General features: G+C 40.9%; 1 protein-coding gene across 2 annotated transcripts in view; it reads left to right on the top strand.

Annotated features, from left to right (window-relative positions):
• LOC108919299 (acid-sensing ion channel 2-like) overlaps positions 1-17,764 on the top strand; it is a 147,633-nt gene that overhangs the window by 75,993 nt on the left and 53,876 nt on the right. The window contains exon 1 of one of the 2 annotated variants that reach the window (XM_018727198.2): positions 11,641-12,330. The exons of the other annotated variant lie outside the window; for it this stretch is intronic. Coding sequence (XP_018582714.2) covers positions 11,641-12,330 — 690 coding nt within the window. Of the gene's footprint in view, positions 1-11,640; positions 12,331-17,764 lie in introns of those variants that run through there. 2 annotated transcript variants of the gene reach the window in all.

Below are 17,764 nucleotides of genomic sequence, written 5' to 3'. Positions count from 1 at the left end.
GAGATGGGAGGCATAGGCAGGTGTGAAGTCAGCCTTTCTCACCACAGACTGGCAGTTCCAGAGTCCCATGGAGAAATTGAAGCAGGGTGGACGGTTTGACAGACGAGGACAAATCAGGTTACTGTAGCAGCGAGAGAGTCTGAGTCTCTGGTGGTGTCGCACAGTTCGGTTGCCGTAGACAACTTTGCTCGACGTGCTTGACTCATGATCCCTTGCGGAACACGATGGTGATTGCGGACTTCGCATAGCGGCGGTGGACTCTCACAGGTAGACTCCCTTGTCTTTGCATCAAGAGGTGCTGCTACCGCTACAGGTCACCAGCTGCGATTTCAACCAGGCTAATTCACATCAGCCGAGTCCTAATCGAAAGCGAAACTATTGTCACAATGGAAACCAAAACAAACAGATGCTATTTTAATCGAGTCGACAGAGACATGCCCACTCCGCTAAATGGAACATAGTATTTTTACCTTTAGACGCACCCTAACAAACCGCAAATTCGCTTAAATAAATATAACCAACTGCACCAACACACAACCGATTGCTTCTATCTAACCGTACAACTACATGACGAGAATGCACGTTGGGATATGGCGCTAGCAGCAAATAAACTTACCGTAATCACAGCAAACCAATCCTCTAACACAAAATATAATGCACAATTAGCAAATGCACAAGTTTATAATATTATTACAAGAAATGGCCTAGTGCAAAAATCATACAATGTTTATAATATCATTAGGAATGTCCTAGCTAAAGCATACCAAAATTGTACAACAATCATACAACAGTATTATTTAGATACGATTCACATATATTAGTCATTTACATTCTGAATAAACCCAAGCTACAAATACTTTGTTTAACATAAAACTTGAAAAATAGAAAGAGCTGCATCATTCACACCATGCTCATTTCACTTTTTACAACATGTATTGTAGCTTCTGTGTCTGCCATAGATTTCCAGAAAACAATCTCATTTGTGCTATATGTGGTTACCAGAACAAAGGCATATCATAGGCAAGTTACAAACAGCAAATTTGCCTTCAGTTAATCGGAAATAATGAAATACAGAATTGTTATTGATGGTACTGTATGTGTTTCATAGTTCCTGTTTTGTTACTCTTCTCACACTACATTTAAATTCATTCAGCTGCACAATAAACCATTTATTACCCTCAACAGTGGTAATGAATTTGTTGCATGCATTGAAGTAATTAATATATATAAAATGACAGACCTTCAGGGAGTCTACAACTTCACTAGTGTACTTTATCAGTGAACACACATTTTCCCAATTACAAAATTATGTTTATGCATTCTTAACAAATGCATAGTTTGTTGAAAGATTCCATTTAAAATATGACAATTAGTGTGATTAACTATGAAAAAAAGAATCTTAATGAATCTTCATTTTAAATGCTGCAAAAAAGCTAAATCTTATAATAAACTTCTCTGGGTTTATATCAGAATTAACAGAGATGCCCACAAACACCTGTTTCGTTTGTCCAGAGTTAAAAAGTAGCACAACAAAGGAAATATACTCTTTCCTAGCATATTAAAGAGAGAATGGGGGGGAGGGATGGAAATTTATGGCAGTCAGTTTATCGCAAAAACTTCACTTTTCTCAAGTCAGCAAAACGAATGGCAGTGAGAAGGAAATCTCAGTCAGCAGTTTAAGGATTGTTACAACATGTTTGCTGGTGTGTCTGCAAAACTGACTTCCTTTCCAAATATCCATTTTACACAGCAGCAGTAAGACCTTTAAATTTACTCATGTAGGTGATGCTTTTCTCCAAAGAAATTTACATTGGTAAGATACTTACAGTATTTGCCTTTTTATACAGCTGGGCAACTTTTACTGAAGCAATTTAAGTAAGTAAGTAAGTACCTTGCTCAGGGGTACTACAGCTGGAGGTGAGATTTGAACTGATAACCGTTGGACCCAGAGGTAATCACTACATTCCCAGCTGCCCCCACCTTTAGTGTCCACTGAGTAAAAATATTACAGTGTAATGATATTACAGTGGAAAAGAACCAACCAACAGACCAATGTCAACAACTGCGTGTCCCAAGCGGGGTCACGGCGAGCCGGAGCTTAACCCGGCAACAGAGGGCGCAAGGCCGAGGGGGAAGGGATACACCCAGGATGGGATGCCAGTCCATAGCTAGGCAAGCAGGGCTCAAACCCCAGACCCACCACACGGCGAGCACTGGCCAAACCGGCCTCGCTGCCACCACACCCTCCTTTTCAGTGAAAAGCAAGAATCATGCAAATATTAAAATGTCTTTGCTCAAATAAGACACACAAAGCATAAATTATACAATCTTATATGTCATTTATGCAATGGGATCCCAATACTTAGTATATACTTTAATACGTTATCCACAGGGGGGATGTGAGTGCCTTAAAATACTGTGGTTTTGTGAAATATTGCCCAACTGCTGTTTGGAAGACTTAATAGAAGCATGAATAGATGAAAGCACCAGGCTTTGAGGGAACAGTCATAATCCTCCTTATCTTCCCTGAGCACTAAGGATCTTAACCAAGTCTGCACACTTTTATGATAACTGGACCTAGCAAAAAATATTCAGCTAAAAATTTCAATCCATGCATACAATATACAATAAAATGTTGAAGAAGTTGGAATGGATAGTTTACAATAGGGTGAATTGTTCTTATTCTGGTTTTTGCAACCCAGAATAGCTGCAGAGGTAAAATTGCATTTTCTTAAACATAGTATTTATTTCTTGATTATTTTGAGCTACCTTGCTAAAGCAAATTACTTGCTTATATTAAACAATAAACACTAAATATTTCCCTAAACTGCTGTGGTTGCAGGTTTACAAGCTTAGCCCAGAAGTTGTTTCGGAGTGTCATGTAGTAGTATTTGTAATAATAATAATAATGATGATGATGATAATAACAAGAATAATATAGAGGAATCACAATTTTGTTCTCCTGTCCTATACAAAACATGTAAAAGCACTGCTTTATGACTTTTCACTTTCTTTTTAGAGAATTTGCAGGGAAATTTAAAAAAGAAAATACAGGAAGCATAAATGGCACAATTAATATACGTGACAACACTGTACTTGTTCTATTAAATTCCTTTTTTTTTTTTCAAAGGTATAATTATGAATGCTTAATTAAACTGGATATAAATCTCCCAGTGTGAAAGACACATTTGGACAGTATATGGAGAACGATCAGGAGGAAGAAACGGGGTCCCAGTTAACTGAAACGGAGACTGGCTGAATATTTCTAGAACGTCAATTCTATAAATCAAATTCTTTTCACATCTGGAAAAAAGACCCGCTTCCACACTTTCATGTGGAGCTTATTTCTTGCTGTGGGTGGTAATTTTCCTTCCATCTATCTGAAAAGATGACTTGTTAAAGCTTTTGCTCAGAAAAGGCTTAAAAAGTATGATGGATAAATAGGACAGGGCTATATGATGTACTATTTATAATGTAAGGGCAGCTGGCAGAGTTGTGGTTAGAGCTGCTGCCTGTGGATCCAAAGGTCACAGCTTTGAATTTCACTTCCAGCTGTAGTACCCTTGAGCAATGTACTTACTCAGAAATGCTCTGGTAAAATTACCTGGTTGTATAAACGGGTAAATCTATTAACATTGTAAGTCAGTTTGGAGAAAAGCAACAGATACATGTAAATGCTGTTTAATTGATCCAGTTGGCACATTTGCTTTGAGTTACATTGAATTGCCTTTAGATGGCATAGTTTTAGCTTGGTGATCATCAGTCTTTGCTTTTCCATCTGCTGAATCGAAAGAAGTGTCAGGAAACACAGTGATTTTATTGTGTGTTAACAGCAGTGATTTACTCGACAAAAGTTCACTGGAGAATCTGAAATAAAGACCTGAAGTGAATGTATTAATATAGCCTGAATTAGCGACTTTAATCATCATCAGACCATTTGGGAATTTATATGCTTTGGTCTTAATGTGTCCGATCATTAGTGGCTATTAAGTAGTTGGATGGCTGAAGTTTAATTACTTTGTCTGGTTGCTGCTGGGCAGATGATACCATACAGTTATTTTTTTAATGGAGCTTGGGAATCTATGTGGAGTAATTATTTGGAAAACTAATGTTTGTATCTGGCAATGTAACTGTCAGCGCACGTAGAAAAGACAGCTGCTATCCAGCTTGGCTTTCTTTATCCCAGCGATGTAGCTCTTGTGTGGTGGAATGGAAACTGAAATGCGGCAAAGCTAATTTGGAGGGTTTTCTTGGGGACCGTAGAGGAAGCTCACCTGAACAGCTGCAGTAAAGTGAATAACTTTACAAATAAGCGAACCTGTACAACTGTGAGCTATGTGAGTTGCCAAGCAACCGGGTACACAATGCGCTGTGTACAAACGAATAATCGTTATTTTTTTTAAAACACAGCGATGGCTGCAGTCCTAAGTGAGCTAATCGGCGTTAGCCACTCGCTACATCGCCACTTCCAGAGACCGGACTCAGCTGGTTCTGTGCGATACTGAAACTGCCAGCCCTTTTTCTTTTTCTTTTTTTTTTTAAATTTAATTTAGTGTATTGAAAAGAAAGCTGTGAAAGAGCTGTACATCTTCGCACTGTTCTGCCAGTGCTGGGAAAACTCGAAATGAGCAGAAGCCGCTTTAGTGCCCTTGGGGAACGCGGTCCACCCGTGGTGGAGCAACTAGCAGAGCTTTTCATGGTTTAACGGCAGAAAAAAGTTACAGAAATGGAATAAGCATCAGAAGAACTCGGGTACAGCACCATAACATGAATCCTTTCGGGGAATTCAGTCTGACCCTGGCCATGGCCTCTGACGGATAACGTTTGCTTCTATATCTTGACAGAAGCTCAGCCGCACGCACGCATGCACACACACACACACACACACACACACACACACACACACACACAGAGCCTTCAATCAGTTGTTGCTGACAGGTGGTGTCGGGCAGCATATCTGTCAGTTTCATGGTGAGATGCTGCAGTATTTTCTCTCTCTGTCTCCTTAATTCATCACTAATCCTCACCCACATCTTGACAAACACCATTATGTTCTAAAAATATCCTGGAGATTGAGGAAGGTAAAGTGGGCAGTAAGCTCGTTAAACGGCTGGTTGTTTAAAAAATGCCCATTGAAGCAGATGGGTGAAACACGCCAATTTCAATACAGGGGCAATTTGTGAGACATTTTCGCTGGTGTAGCCAGGGAGGATAATATGAGATAAATTGTTTTGCAGTGATTTCAGGAGCAAGAGAGCCGCTAAGAATGTTTATTGTAGCCCGGAGGAATTTATGGTCATGACCGCCGGTCATTTCTTCCAGCGACTTCCCTTTGTGCTGAAAATGCTACACGGCATCTCCTCCGTCCTTTTGCGTGTCAGTGAGAGACGTCTCCGGGACCGAACGATTGCAGTAAATCACTTGCCTTTTCCATAGAACTGCACAGATAAGTCACTGTTGCTTGCACTCTGTATGCACTGCACATATTTACAGGAGTTTGGACATCTATGGAGGACATGTCCAGGTGTTGTGATTCTTTAATGCCTTTCAACCAACGACTAATGAAAATGGATGAGTTTTCCCTGCAATCACAAAAAAAGTGCATTGATCCAGTTTTTTATTTTCCTATTTCTGTGCTCTTGTATGGACTGAGTACATAGGAGGCTGATGCATTTTTGGTGCTTGAAAATTGGATTTTTGTAAAGAATGCTTCACCACAAATCTAAAGAGTTCTTTACGTTTTGTGATTCTTTCTTTAGTTTTCATTGTTCTTGCAATTTACAAGGTTCCACTCCAGGTTTAACAGTAGGCTCTACCTGAACATTCCACGTATTTTCACTCATTTAGCCAATGTTTTTCTCCAAAGCAGCTTGCAACATACAGCTTCTATGATTTTCCTGTTTATAGAGAAGGGTACTTTTTACTGGAGTATTGTCAGGTAAGTACCTTCTTCAAGGCCACTACAGTAGGACACAGGAACTGAACCTGGACTCTCAGATCCAAAGACAGGAACTGTAACCAGTGCACTACCTACTGCAGCAGCACACAGTGCAGTGTATTGAATTATTGCATATAACCTTATATGAAACTGTAGGTTGAGTTGGAGGAAAAAGCAGTTTGTGTGATATTTGCAGGATGGGGTTAGGGATGAAGTCGTATGGAACAATGGCCAGATGGAAAGCATACATGATACGAAGCACAATGGGACTTTTCAAGGTCCTCACATTCCACACAACCCCCCCAAGCCATAATTCCGTATATAACACCGGTCACACTATAAACTGTACATCAAAGCTTGGACTACGGCTTCCTCTTCGATAAATTTAATAATCCTTCCTCTTCCGCTTTATTCTGCTGAATGCAATTTCACAGATTTCTTTTGAGTGTATGCTGCGGAGTTCAGCAGTTTTCCGTAACCTATAGCAAATGATGTATAGTGTAGTTACAACACAGCAGCCTTATCAATAGCATATATTCTAATAAGCACATGCATTAAACCTGTAGGAAATTTCACTCTTTGCATGGATAATACTATTCAAAACAGTTCTTAGTGCTCAAAATAAAAAAAAAATCATTCAGGTGCCACCTATAAGTGATAAAAGAAAGACTCTCATCTCCATCATACACAGATTCTCTGCAGAGAATTATACATATACTTAATTATGCAAAACGCATTTATAAATACTTGTTTTGGAATCAGATATGAACATATTTTTAACCAGATAATTTTGTAATCAGGCAAACATTACACATGGCTTTCATTAGCAGTTACCTATTTTTACAGTAGATATTTACTAGTGGTTGACACCTGTTACAGAAGGTAGAGGAAGCCCACTTTGGACCCACAGCCTGCAACAGCACTCTTTAGTAACAGACATCACCGTGAAAGGAGGGGCAACATGCCTCACACTGCAACTATTCAGCAACCCAAAAGGACTTAAAAATATGAAGACTATGCTTTGAAAATGTACCATATTCAATGGATTGTTTGGGAAAACTGTCTGAAGTGAAATAGGCTGTAATGGTGAGGACATGAAAAACTTGTTGGCTGACTTCCCTGGGGTGATGCCAGTGTCATCTAGGCTCTCAGTCACCCAGTTCTACATCCCATACTACAAATTACAACAAAAGTGTCACTTATGTTCACATAATATTTCAGAGTTTTTACACAGCAATGTTTTATACATTTTTCATTTTGTACAGTGTAACAACTGGTTCCCAGTCCGTTTGTGTTTGTTTCCCCAGGACAATATAAAAGACATTTTGTTCGATTTTTTTTTTTTTTTTTTAAATGGAAATGGCAAAAAAGCTTAATAGAATAGCAAAACAATTGTCTGTAGCACATCAGGTCCAGGGAGTAACCAGACCAGCAGGGAAAAGTGGCAGAAGGATTTGTAACTCTTAATTTCATTCTCCCTATTTAAGAAAAATCGAACCGGAGAATAACAGCTCTACGCTAAATCCATCCATCAATCCATCCATCCATCCATTCATCCAGGGTTAGGGATTTATTCAGTCCACCGGCTCATTGGCCGCACCTGAGTCTCATTATCTCATTACCAGGCTGTCAGACTTCTGGATTGGGTGGGATCAGGCTTTGGCTCCTCACAGCATCTGTGGTGTTAAATGTGCAACATTTTCTCATCATCACTGAGCTCTTGTAATTCTTTACTTTCTGTATGTGGCTTTAATTTGTATCACATATTGCATTGTATTAAAACGTGACATTTCTGTTCTTCTGCTGTTCTTTTCCTAGATAACATTAATACTCAAACTTAAATTACAATGACAAATATTTGACAGAAAATTAAGTTCAAATCCAACAAAACAATTCCTTATATGATATCTGACTTCTTCCTTGTTAGACTCTAACATCTAATTTTCTTAAGTCCAATAAGCAGTTTAGTTGTTCATTTCTATCTCCCTATTCTTAAGTAAACTGGACAAGTAATGGACACCGATCTGGCGAATGCAACAGGCATTACATTGTGGGGTTTGAGAGAACAAAGCAATATTTTTGCTAAACTTTTACGTAAACATGCATTCCTGGAAAAAAAATTGCTCATCATTGGCTGCTGTGTTTCTTTTTTCTCTGCTTTGACTTTTTTGCCGAAAGCAATTGATGACAGGAGAAATTACAATTATTTCTTTATTACTGTAACCATGAACAAGTATACTTCTGTCATTTATGTTGTAAGACATTAGTTAACTTTACCAGTCAATGAGAACTTGCACTTATCCGTGTGAAACTAATATGCGTTCATCGAACAGCTCCTTGTGTCAAAGTACCATGTTTTGCAAACCAGAGGCCATGGTTTTCTCTCTATTTTTCCTTTAATATCAAAGCATTTAAAAATATTTTTGAAGCCACTATTACATGAAGAATAGATTTGCTTTGATTTCCATGCATCTCTCATTGAAATTTCCAACTGATATTTTGAAATGAACAGAAGCTGAAAAGAGGGTGTGGCGGCACAGCGGGTTTGAGCGGGTCCCACTCTCTGGCAGGTCTGGGGTTCGACTCCTGCTTGGGGTGCCTTGTGATGGACTGGTGTCCCATCCTGGGTGTTTCCCTCCCCCTCCAGCCTTGTGCCCTGTGTTGCAGCATTAGGCTTCAGTGGTTTCAGCCTGTGTGTGTGGAAGTAGAATAGATCAGATGTTTCTGCAAAAGGCCGAAATGCTGGAATCATGTAGAAACTGCTGTGTTTAGGAATATCATAAATCTCATTATAATCAATCTCCAGTATCCCTGCTGTTAAGAATTATTTAAAAAAAAAATGTTTAGTTTTTCACCTTTGATAGTTGTGGTCTAATGACATGAGCTATGGTACAAGTGTAAATATAGTCGCTGTGTCTCTGCCAGGTGAGTTGTACACAGGAGAGACCCTAACTAATGGTACCTCTCTTCTGACTTTACATTTGAGGCATGAAAATTTATTTGGCAATCTGTAAATTTGTTACCGCTGCTATAATCCAGACACAAGATAAGGTGGATTTCTCACCTTCTCTGAATCTCTTTTCAAGCCATAAAATATGTGCGAGTGGTTGTTCATGATGATCCTCCTGTCTGAAAAATATGCGGCAGAGTTTACTCTTGGGTAGAATTATGGCACTGAAGTCGTAAAAGAAATAAAGAAACGAAACACTCATGAAAAGCAGGAGAACTGTGCTGTGTATTTCTTAGTGTTTTTTGAATATGTGAAATAAAATGTAAAAAAAAATTATGCGAATCTACCTTCAAACATGGTGGGCAGGTATTCTATTGCCATGCCTTAAATTACTGAAAAATCTGTGCAAAACATAGAGGGATCCAGTACATTCTGTACAACATGATAAATGTAAACCCAACGTGCATTGAGCAATGCCAAAGATCAACATCGTGAACGCTAATGTAAATGGAAAAAATATATATTGAAAGTTATGGAGAAAAAATGCTGAACACAAAGTAATTAATCACAGTTAATGGTTAAAAAAATCTTTTAATTGTTCTTAATAAAAACAAAAAGGGTAAAGGTGAGCATTAAGTAAGAATGAAGAAGTGCATTTGGTGACATGTCAGTACCTTTCTTAGTGAAAAAAAATAAATATAAATATAAGCCTGGTCACATTGCACTTTAGTGTGAGTAAATGTAAATTGCATATGATCGTACAAAGTGTTTTTTTTTTTTTTTTTTATTTATTGGCAATTAATATAGGCTTCATGAGGAAAGTATTGTAAATTACACACACACACACACACACACACACATTTTCAGAACCGCTTGTCCCATACGGGGTCACGGGGAACCGGAGCCAACCCGGTAACACAGGGCGTAAGGCCGGAGGGGGAGGGGACGCACCCAGGACGGGACGCCAGTCCGTCGCAAGGCACCCCAAGCGGGACTCGAACCCCAGACCCACCGGAGAGCAGGACTGTGGTCCAACCCACTGCGCCACCGCACCCCCAGTATTATAAATTATATGAATTTAAATCAAACTGTAGATGTTACCCAAATGTACTGTCAGTCAGGTGCACAGGTGCTTGCAAAGAACATGTGGCTTTCGGTCACTTAATGGGTTGATGTTACCTGCTCCTCTTGTTGGTGGGCTGGATGAAGCACATTAAGCATCAAGCTGGTGTCATGATTCGTCAGTGTACAGCGACTACATAGATTTCTTTTTTTTTTTTTTTTTTTTGGTGACACACAGCATTCATCACAGTTCAGTCTAGTATGAGTCTTCCTTTCTTCCCACTCCACCCACAACCCCCTTCCCTCACTGTGGCTATCTATGGCTGCACTTCCAGCTGCACAACCAAAATAATTTATGTGCAGGAAAAAAAGTAACTGGAAATTAAAATGCTGAGAGCACAGTCAAACCAAGGTTTGAGAGAGAGAAAGAGAGACTCAAAGACACTCTCTGGTGTCTGTGTTTAAGACCCAGTGTTGATGAAGGGATGCTCCTCTTGACCCCTTGGCAAATAGGAGAAGAGTTCGTATAGAAGCGGGTGAATGTACTGGAGGGTGATATTTTATCTTATGTGTAAGGAGAAGTTTAAGAAAATAGTTGAAAAGAAGGTCTACAAGAGCTTCGGCAAAAGGCATGTATGTATGTATGTTCCATGAAGCGCTCCTACAGGGATAATGGAGTGTGTGTGTGTGTGTGTGTGTGTGTGTGTGTGTGTGTGTGTGTGCGCGCGCGCGCGTGTGTGTGTGCGCGCGTGTGCGTGCGCGTGTGCCCGTGCCCAACAACAAGAAGCAATTCATCTCCAACCTTATGGGTGCTGCAGCCAGGGGAAGGCACCTAACTACCGTTCGTGGGGAAGCTGGACAGGAGAGCGTGAGTGAGCGAGACAGAGAGGGAGGGAGGGAGGGAGAGAGAGAGAGAGGGAGGGTGGAAGGGAAGGAGAGGCAAGAGACAGAAAGAGAGAGATCAGGAGATTGCCTGTCAGCACCAGAAGCCACAACTGCGAGGAGCACCGGCACCAGTGGGAAAACGGAGCAAAACAAGAGACAAATATGTGCATTAGCGATGCATGGATGTGTGGCTAGCGTCGGCATGGAAACCACGCAGACTTCATCCCCTTGCAGAGTAGAAGGCTGCACCGGGCTGTGATCTACAGAGACCTGCCTCGGCGGGGGTACAAACGCAGACAGAGCCCAGGAGCATCTCCCGAAGTGAGCGTAGCCTGAGCACACACAACTCCTCAGTTTTTACCACATCAAGATTCCTATTTATTTTTTGTAACTCCTGTCCGGAAGGTCAGCAGCAATCTCAACATTGTCTCGCTCTCTCTTTTACAATTGTCTTTTCCAATTCTTTCCACCTTTCTCTTCTTCTGGTTGCTCTCTCTCCCCCACATGCTCTCTCTGGAATCTGCGAGCTACTACAGAGGCTTCAGCTGTGGTAGCCCACGTCTATACTGCAGCTTCTTGGTGTGCACGTGTTCCGTTCTGATCCGTTCCGTTCCAGTCCGTCTAATTCCTTTCTGTTTCTGAGTGCTGCCGGGGCAAGGATACCGACTGAAGAGTGCATTAAAGATACACAGTGGAAATTAACAAAAAGGTTCTTCTGTAAGTTGCCTTTGGTTTCCGTCACTAGGCTTGGGGGCACCTGGTTTCTGAGGGAACAGCTGAGCAGAGCTGTCCATCGTGGAGCTTAATGTGGGCCCCGGACCTCCAGGCATGTCTGAGAGATGATGCTCTTTGTGCTCCAGTAGCTCTCTGGACAGCTATGGCTTTGGAGGTCGGCTGCCTCAAGCAAGGATCCCCGAGGACCGGTCCGCCCAAGAGGAAACGTCGGCGTGTGGCCCATGGGATGAATCGGACAACGGCAGCCCTGCTGGCCAGGACGCGCCTTCACGGGCTGAAATATGTTTGCTCTCAAAGTGCCACCATGCGGCGCCGTGCCTTTTGGCTACTGGCACTCTGCACTTCGCTGGGCTTGCTTCTGTCGTGGTCCTCGAACCGCTTCCTATACTGGCTCTCCTTCCCCACCTACACCAAGGTGCATGTGGAATGGGCCAAGGAGCTACCCTTTCCTGCCGTCACCATCTGCAACAACAACCCGGTGCGCTTCTCCAAGCTCACCAAAAGCGACGTATACTTTGCCGGACACTGGCTAGGCCTGCTGCTGGCCAACCGGACTGCACGGCCCTTGGTCTTGGACCTGCTGCAGGATGATCGACAGACCTGGTTCCGGAAGCTCTCTGACTTCCGCCTGTTCTTGCCACCCAGAAACTTTGAAGGCACAAATTTGGAGTTCATGGACCGACTGGGGCACCAACTAGAGGACATGCTGCTCTCGTGCAAGTACCGTGGGGAGACATGTGGACCACAGAACTTCTCCTCTGTGAGTTTCATGCGCTTGATTTCACTTGTATACAACTGAACTACATTTGTACACAGTATGTCTGCAATGTGCTAGCTACGCTTTGAGATTGCATCCCGATTTCACCACCCGATTATGTTTTGGCCATAACAGTCAAATATGTTTTAGGTTTATTTGTTTTTGCGTTTCATCGCCTCGAAAAAGGGACTATCAAGGCAGAGGCATTTGATGTTGTCTTATTCTCGGAATGGAGCAGCTTGTTAAAACCAATGACACTAGTCGCACATCTCTGGCCCTGTGCACTGAGGTTGAAGCTTGGTTTGTTTACACAGACTGAGATCCCAGGAAACGTACACTTTGCAATAGATTTCAGGTTTGATCAGAGTGATCTGTATGGAAGTCTGCAGCGTAACAGCTCCCTGGAGAAGCAGAGAGTGCGACTGATACAGTATTTGACTGTGGTAAAACACTGTCATCATTTCTTCGGGGACTTGGTCTGTATGATCTTTTACTGCCGAAGACTCCCTCTGACTTTGCAGCCCTGACAGCTGCGTTCCCTTCAACAGCACTGTTACCATGATGAAATACATAAATCTGTTTGATGTCTTGGATAATAAATCATTTTTAACCAATGTAGGAATACCATTAGCTATGCCAAGTATCCCTTGGAAGGACACGGTACATTAAGGTATGCAGGTCCTCTGCATTCCAGCAGTCACGATGTAAAATAATACCATTTAATAACATTAACAGCAGCGCTGACGGAAGTAAACCGCAAACCTGAACATTTTTTTTTTCTTTCTTCAGCATCAACATTGTATTCAGAAAATGAACTGGAGTTTCCAACTTTTTTCAGAAACAGTCCTGGCTTATTTCACTTTGTGTCTGAAAACATTGACAGTCACACCCCAAGGCTCACCCATTCAGGTTACAAAGTTCAGCTTTAGAAGGGGTTTAATACCTTTATTTCGGTTTGCACTTCTTTGCATTTATTTGTGTTTACAAGGACCGGATTTGGATTCTGTGTGCCTCCCGACAGCGGGATGATGCCACGCATTTGCATGCAGTTCTGCTGAAACACATGAGGGTTGCAGGAGGAAACCCATGGAAAAATAAGGAGACACAAATGAGATGCATTTGTGAGCGGTGGGATTTATACGTATATTTCTTCTATTCCTCATATCCTTTGTATACCACTTCAACAGTTTCTTTTCAATACTTTTCTGTACTCAGTTCTGATAGAATTTTCTGTAAGTGCAATTTATTATGTGGTGACAGGGCTATACACAGTTTATGGCTTTATGTACAATGTCAGCAGCAGAGCGATGTAACACACACGCACACACACGCACACACACTACAGGTAGTTTAGAGTCAGTCCACCTGAAACACATGCCTTTGGATTGTAGGGGAAATAAGAGCACCCAGTGGAAACACGTGCTTTGTCAGGTATACGCTACCTAAGAACTATGGAAGAGCCATGGAGAAATTAATGAAGGGAAATTTCTGTTAATTTTACTGGGATTTTAGTGATTTCAGCATAAATGAGATTCACTTTTGGGGAATTCTTGAGGAGTTTTACAAGTGAAACTAATGGTAATTATGAGTTCAAGATATAAGAATTAACCCCAGTAATGCTTTTGCGTAGTAAAGCAGATAAAGATCGTACACAAATTTGAATGTTGCGTTCTTTATTGTTCATTACAGTCAAACGTACATCAAAGCTCCTTGTCTAACGTATAACGCGCTTCATGATAGTATATTTCCGAATGAAAATAAAAAAATAAATAAATAAATAAATAAATAAATAAATATGTTCGATGTCTCTATTTGATATGTCCAGGGACGAAGTGTCTACCAATAAGGGAGATCAAAAGTGAGAACACAGTCACAGAAAATCATTATTCATGGCCAGGGTCAACCCTAACTATATTACGATATTTTAAGGAAACTCAAAGTGTTTTATACTGTGAACACATGTTGTTGTGAATTTCAAGTCAGTACAAGATACATCTGTTGATGGATTTAAATAGAATTCACTATAACACCGACATGTATAATAAACAAAATCCAGTTAAACTGACACATTATTTTAAAAAAACAGACAGAATTAAATGTGATGTCAGTTAACAGCCTACAGAAATTCACATAAATGCTTGCATGGAAATTGAACAGAAAAGAAAACAAAAATTAAATTTCAATTCTTTAAAAATAGGGAAATAAAACTGTAGCTTCAGGTCTCAGAAATGCTGCTTTTAGACCTTTATCTGCGGTTATCCAGGTTCAACTGATTATCAGCCTTTAACATGACATTTATTTATATGAAGTGAGTATTCTTAGTAGGGACTATGAGGGACTGCTAGGGTATTAAATTTTATTTTCGTACTGATATTGATATTGAGTAAAGCTTTTCCTTTGCTTTCAATAGTATATTGTCAAATGTATGTGTGTGTTTAACATTGTATAACATTGCAGAACAATATACGTAAGTGTGAAATTTAATGAGTGTGTAAACGATACATTATATGACAGGAGCCTTTACAGTTTCTCGTCACCATTCCTTCTTCAGTTCTTTTTTTGGGCAGAAAATATCTGAAATGAAGTTTTAAGAAATCAAAATGAAGCTGAAATCAAAATTTGACATTCCAAACATCCATAATGATATGGAAGCAGAACTTCACGGGTCTTCATAGAAAACTTCCAAAAGTAGCAGTAAAATTGGAACAAATACATATCATCTGGGGAAGATTACTCGGGGGGGTGCCACACATAAAAATGATGCATGTAGAGTATTCATTTACATAAATATTCACACTCTATTACTACAGAAAGGCATCTGGTAAATAAATGCACGTTAATGTGCAAAATTTAAGGTACGAGAGAAACACTGAAAATTATTGCCCGTAGCTTGTATGTGGTTGGGCATCAATGGCTGGATTTCAAAAGTGACATTTCGCGTACGTGTCAGCGTTTGGATCAAGGGGCCGATGTGACACTGAGCCACGTGTCTTAACGTTTGCCTGAAACGCTGCTTCCTTATTCACAAAGAACCGCTGCTTCCACTTGCGCACAGTTTACTTTCCCAGCAAACAGGCAAGCTGACACACGTTGCCAGGTCATTTATACTGTATTTTTGGTAAGCTAGAGCTCTGGAATATTCCTAAACAGACCCATAAGACTGTCTGAAAAATAGCTGAAGATAAAAGGAAGTGGATACCTGACTAACAATGTGGAAACTGCATTTAATAAAAATATGAAGCGGCATCATGTTTTACAGTCACTCATCTTTCTGACGCTTTTCTCCAAAGCAATTTACAGTGTCAGTCTACTTACCCTAAATTGCTCCAGCAGATAATTGTAAGTACCTTGCTCAAGGGTACAACAGTTGGAGGTGGGACTCAAACCTATGATCCTGAGGTCCAAAAGCAGCCACTAAGCACTGTGCTGCCACTTGCGCCGCATATGTTGAAAGTGTTTCTGCTCACAGCAGCGTGAACCACAACATTTTTGCAAAGTCTTTTGCAAAACTGGAATGAATTAGCATTGAAATTATAAACTTACACCCTAATGACCTACATTTAGCAGACACTTTCCTCCAAAGAGAATTACAATTATTTACCCATTTATACAGCTGGGTAATTTTTTACAGGAACCATTTAGACTAACTACCTTGCTCAAGGGTCTACAGCCAAAGGTGGGGATCAAACCTGTGACCTTTGGATCAAAAGGCAGCAGCTGCAACCACAACGCTACCAGCTATCCCACAGCCATTGCTAAGCATTGTAGATGCCGATGTATTTGGGACAGTACATCTTGTGGTTTGGACCGTTACTTTGCAGTTTGAAGATTCCCGGTTCAAAATCCTCTCCTGCACCAGTACTAAAAGCATAAACTGCTCCATGACTGGGTTACGTAGTAGGGTTACAGTGTCTGTTGTGCTAGGAATAAAAACTGGCCCATCTTTCCTAGGTTTGCACTGATCGGTGTCCTCTACTTCTGACTAAATTACTTTATTTTTAACCATGACATGCCCATAGTCCCACCATTTGCTATCCGTAAGCATAGCGAGGCTGCCACCTTTCCACTTAGCACAGAACTGGTGATTTCTCGCAGGAGTAACGGATGCACTCACAGCCACGTGTCCGTAATGAGCTCGTCGGTACGTTCGCTGTGCTCCCTTTGCATCTTCACCGGTATTGTCAGCTCTTATTCCTAAGCTCTATTATATTTACCATAATGATGGAGGGAAGGTTTGCTGTGTATCTGTGCCACTTTACTTACTGCTTCACTCCCCTCTGTAGCCCCGAACCTGCCACTAGAGCTTCTCCAGAACATCAAACCTTCACTGGGTAAGCATAGGTGACTTCTTCAAGGCTAGGAACCGATCTCTCAAATTCGGAGCCCTGCTGCTACTGCGGTTCTTGGAGGGGTTAAAAAAAACTCCATAGCTGTTCTATATTTCTTGTGGAGAGGAAAATCAGGACTGCTGGTAAGAGCGTGTTCACAAATGCTATCAGGTGACCCTGTTTTGTCTGGGGCATCGTGAGCAGTAGCCACAGCTGGAGGTTCCCCGTGCCGTATTCATGATATAAAAGCCGATTATGTATCCTTTGTTTGTTGTAAAAGTGGAAGTCGGAGCGTAAGAGAAAATTTCCTTCATTATTTTAAAGTCCCACTTCGGGGATTAAAAACATTTCAAGGTGCAATATGCTTTCGTAGATCTCCGTGGGCCTCGTTTAAATTTTTGTAAGGCCCAGAGTTATTCAGACGTCTACATGGGGTCTATTACAATAGCATTTCCCCACATAAATTTCTTTCCGACTGGGATTTACTCAGCCCAGGTTCATCCAAAGAATCATCTAATTTTGTTAATGACTTTAAGCAAAACATAACAAGCCCCCCGAAACCTTACATTTCGATTCAAGGGGTGGAGGGAAAGAGTTCCCGATCAATACCTTCAATCAGGGCACTGAAATCCAGGAGCCTCTGATATTAATACATCGCCTAGAAATTCACCAGTGTTTTTTCTGTGTTGTCAGTACCTATATCACTAATACAAGTGACATTTTAAGTTGTTCACTTGTATTGTTATGCTATATATGCAAAATAACATGCAATTAATGTGCAGTATAAATAATTGCAGTTATTGTTCAGATGTGCCTTAATACCATTCCGCTTTCCTACGGCTCACAGTTAGTGCAGCGCAGGTTTGGAAATGAGACGAAAAGGTTCAACGGTGACGTTGATTCCACGTTTGGACAATTCCGTCACCGTATAAGCCAACATTTGTCTATGACAGAAAAAAAGGCTTGATTTGCTTCGAAAGCCCAATGAGCAGAAACGGTGGACTTTATTTCTTTAAGGTAAAAACAACTGTGGCATTTGAGGATGTCAAATAAAAAACTAATTAAAGTAAAGGGATCCCTTCGAACTCCGAAATGAAAAGGACGACCGG

The sequence above is a fragment of the Scleropages formosus genome, chromosome 20, assembly GCF_900964775.1.
Source record: "Scleropages formosus chromosome 20, fSclFor1.1, whole genome shotgun sequence".
Lineage (NCBI taxonomy): Eukaryota > Metazoa > Chordata > Actinopteri > Osteoglossiformes > Osteoglossidae > Scleropages > Scleropages formosus.
Note: the sequence above shows the minus strand (reverse complement) of the source record. Positions and strands in the feature narration are given on the sequence as shown.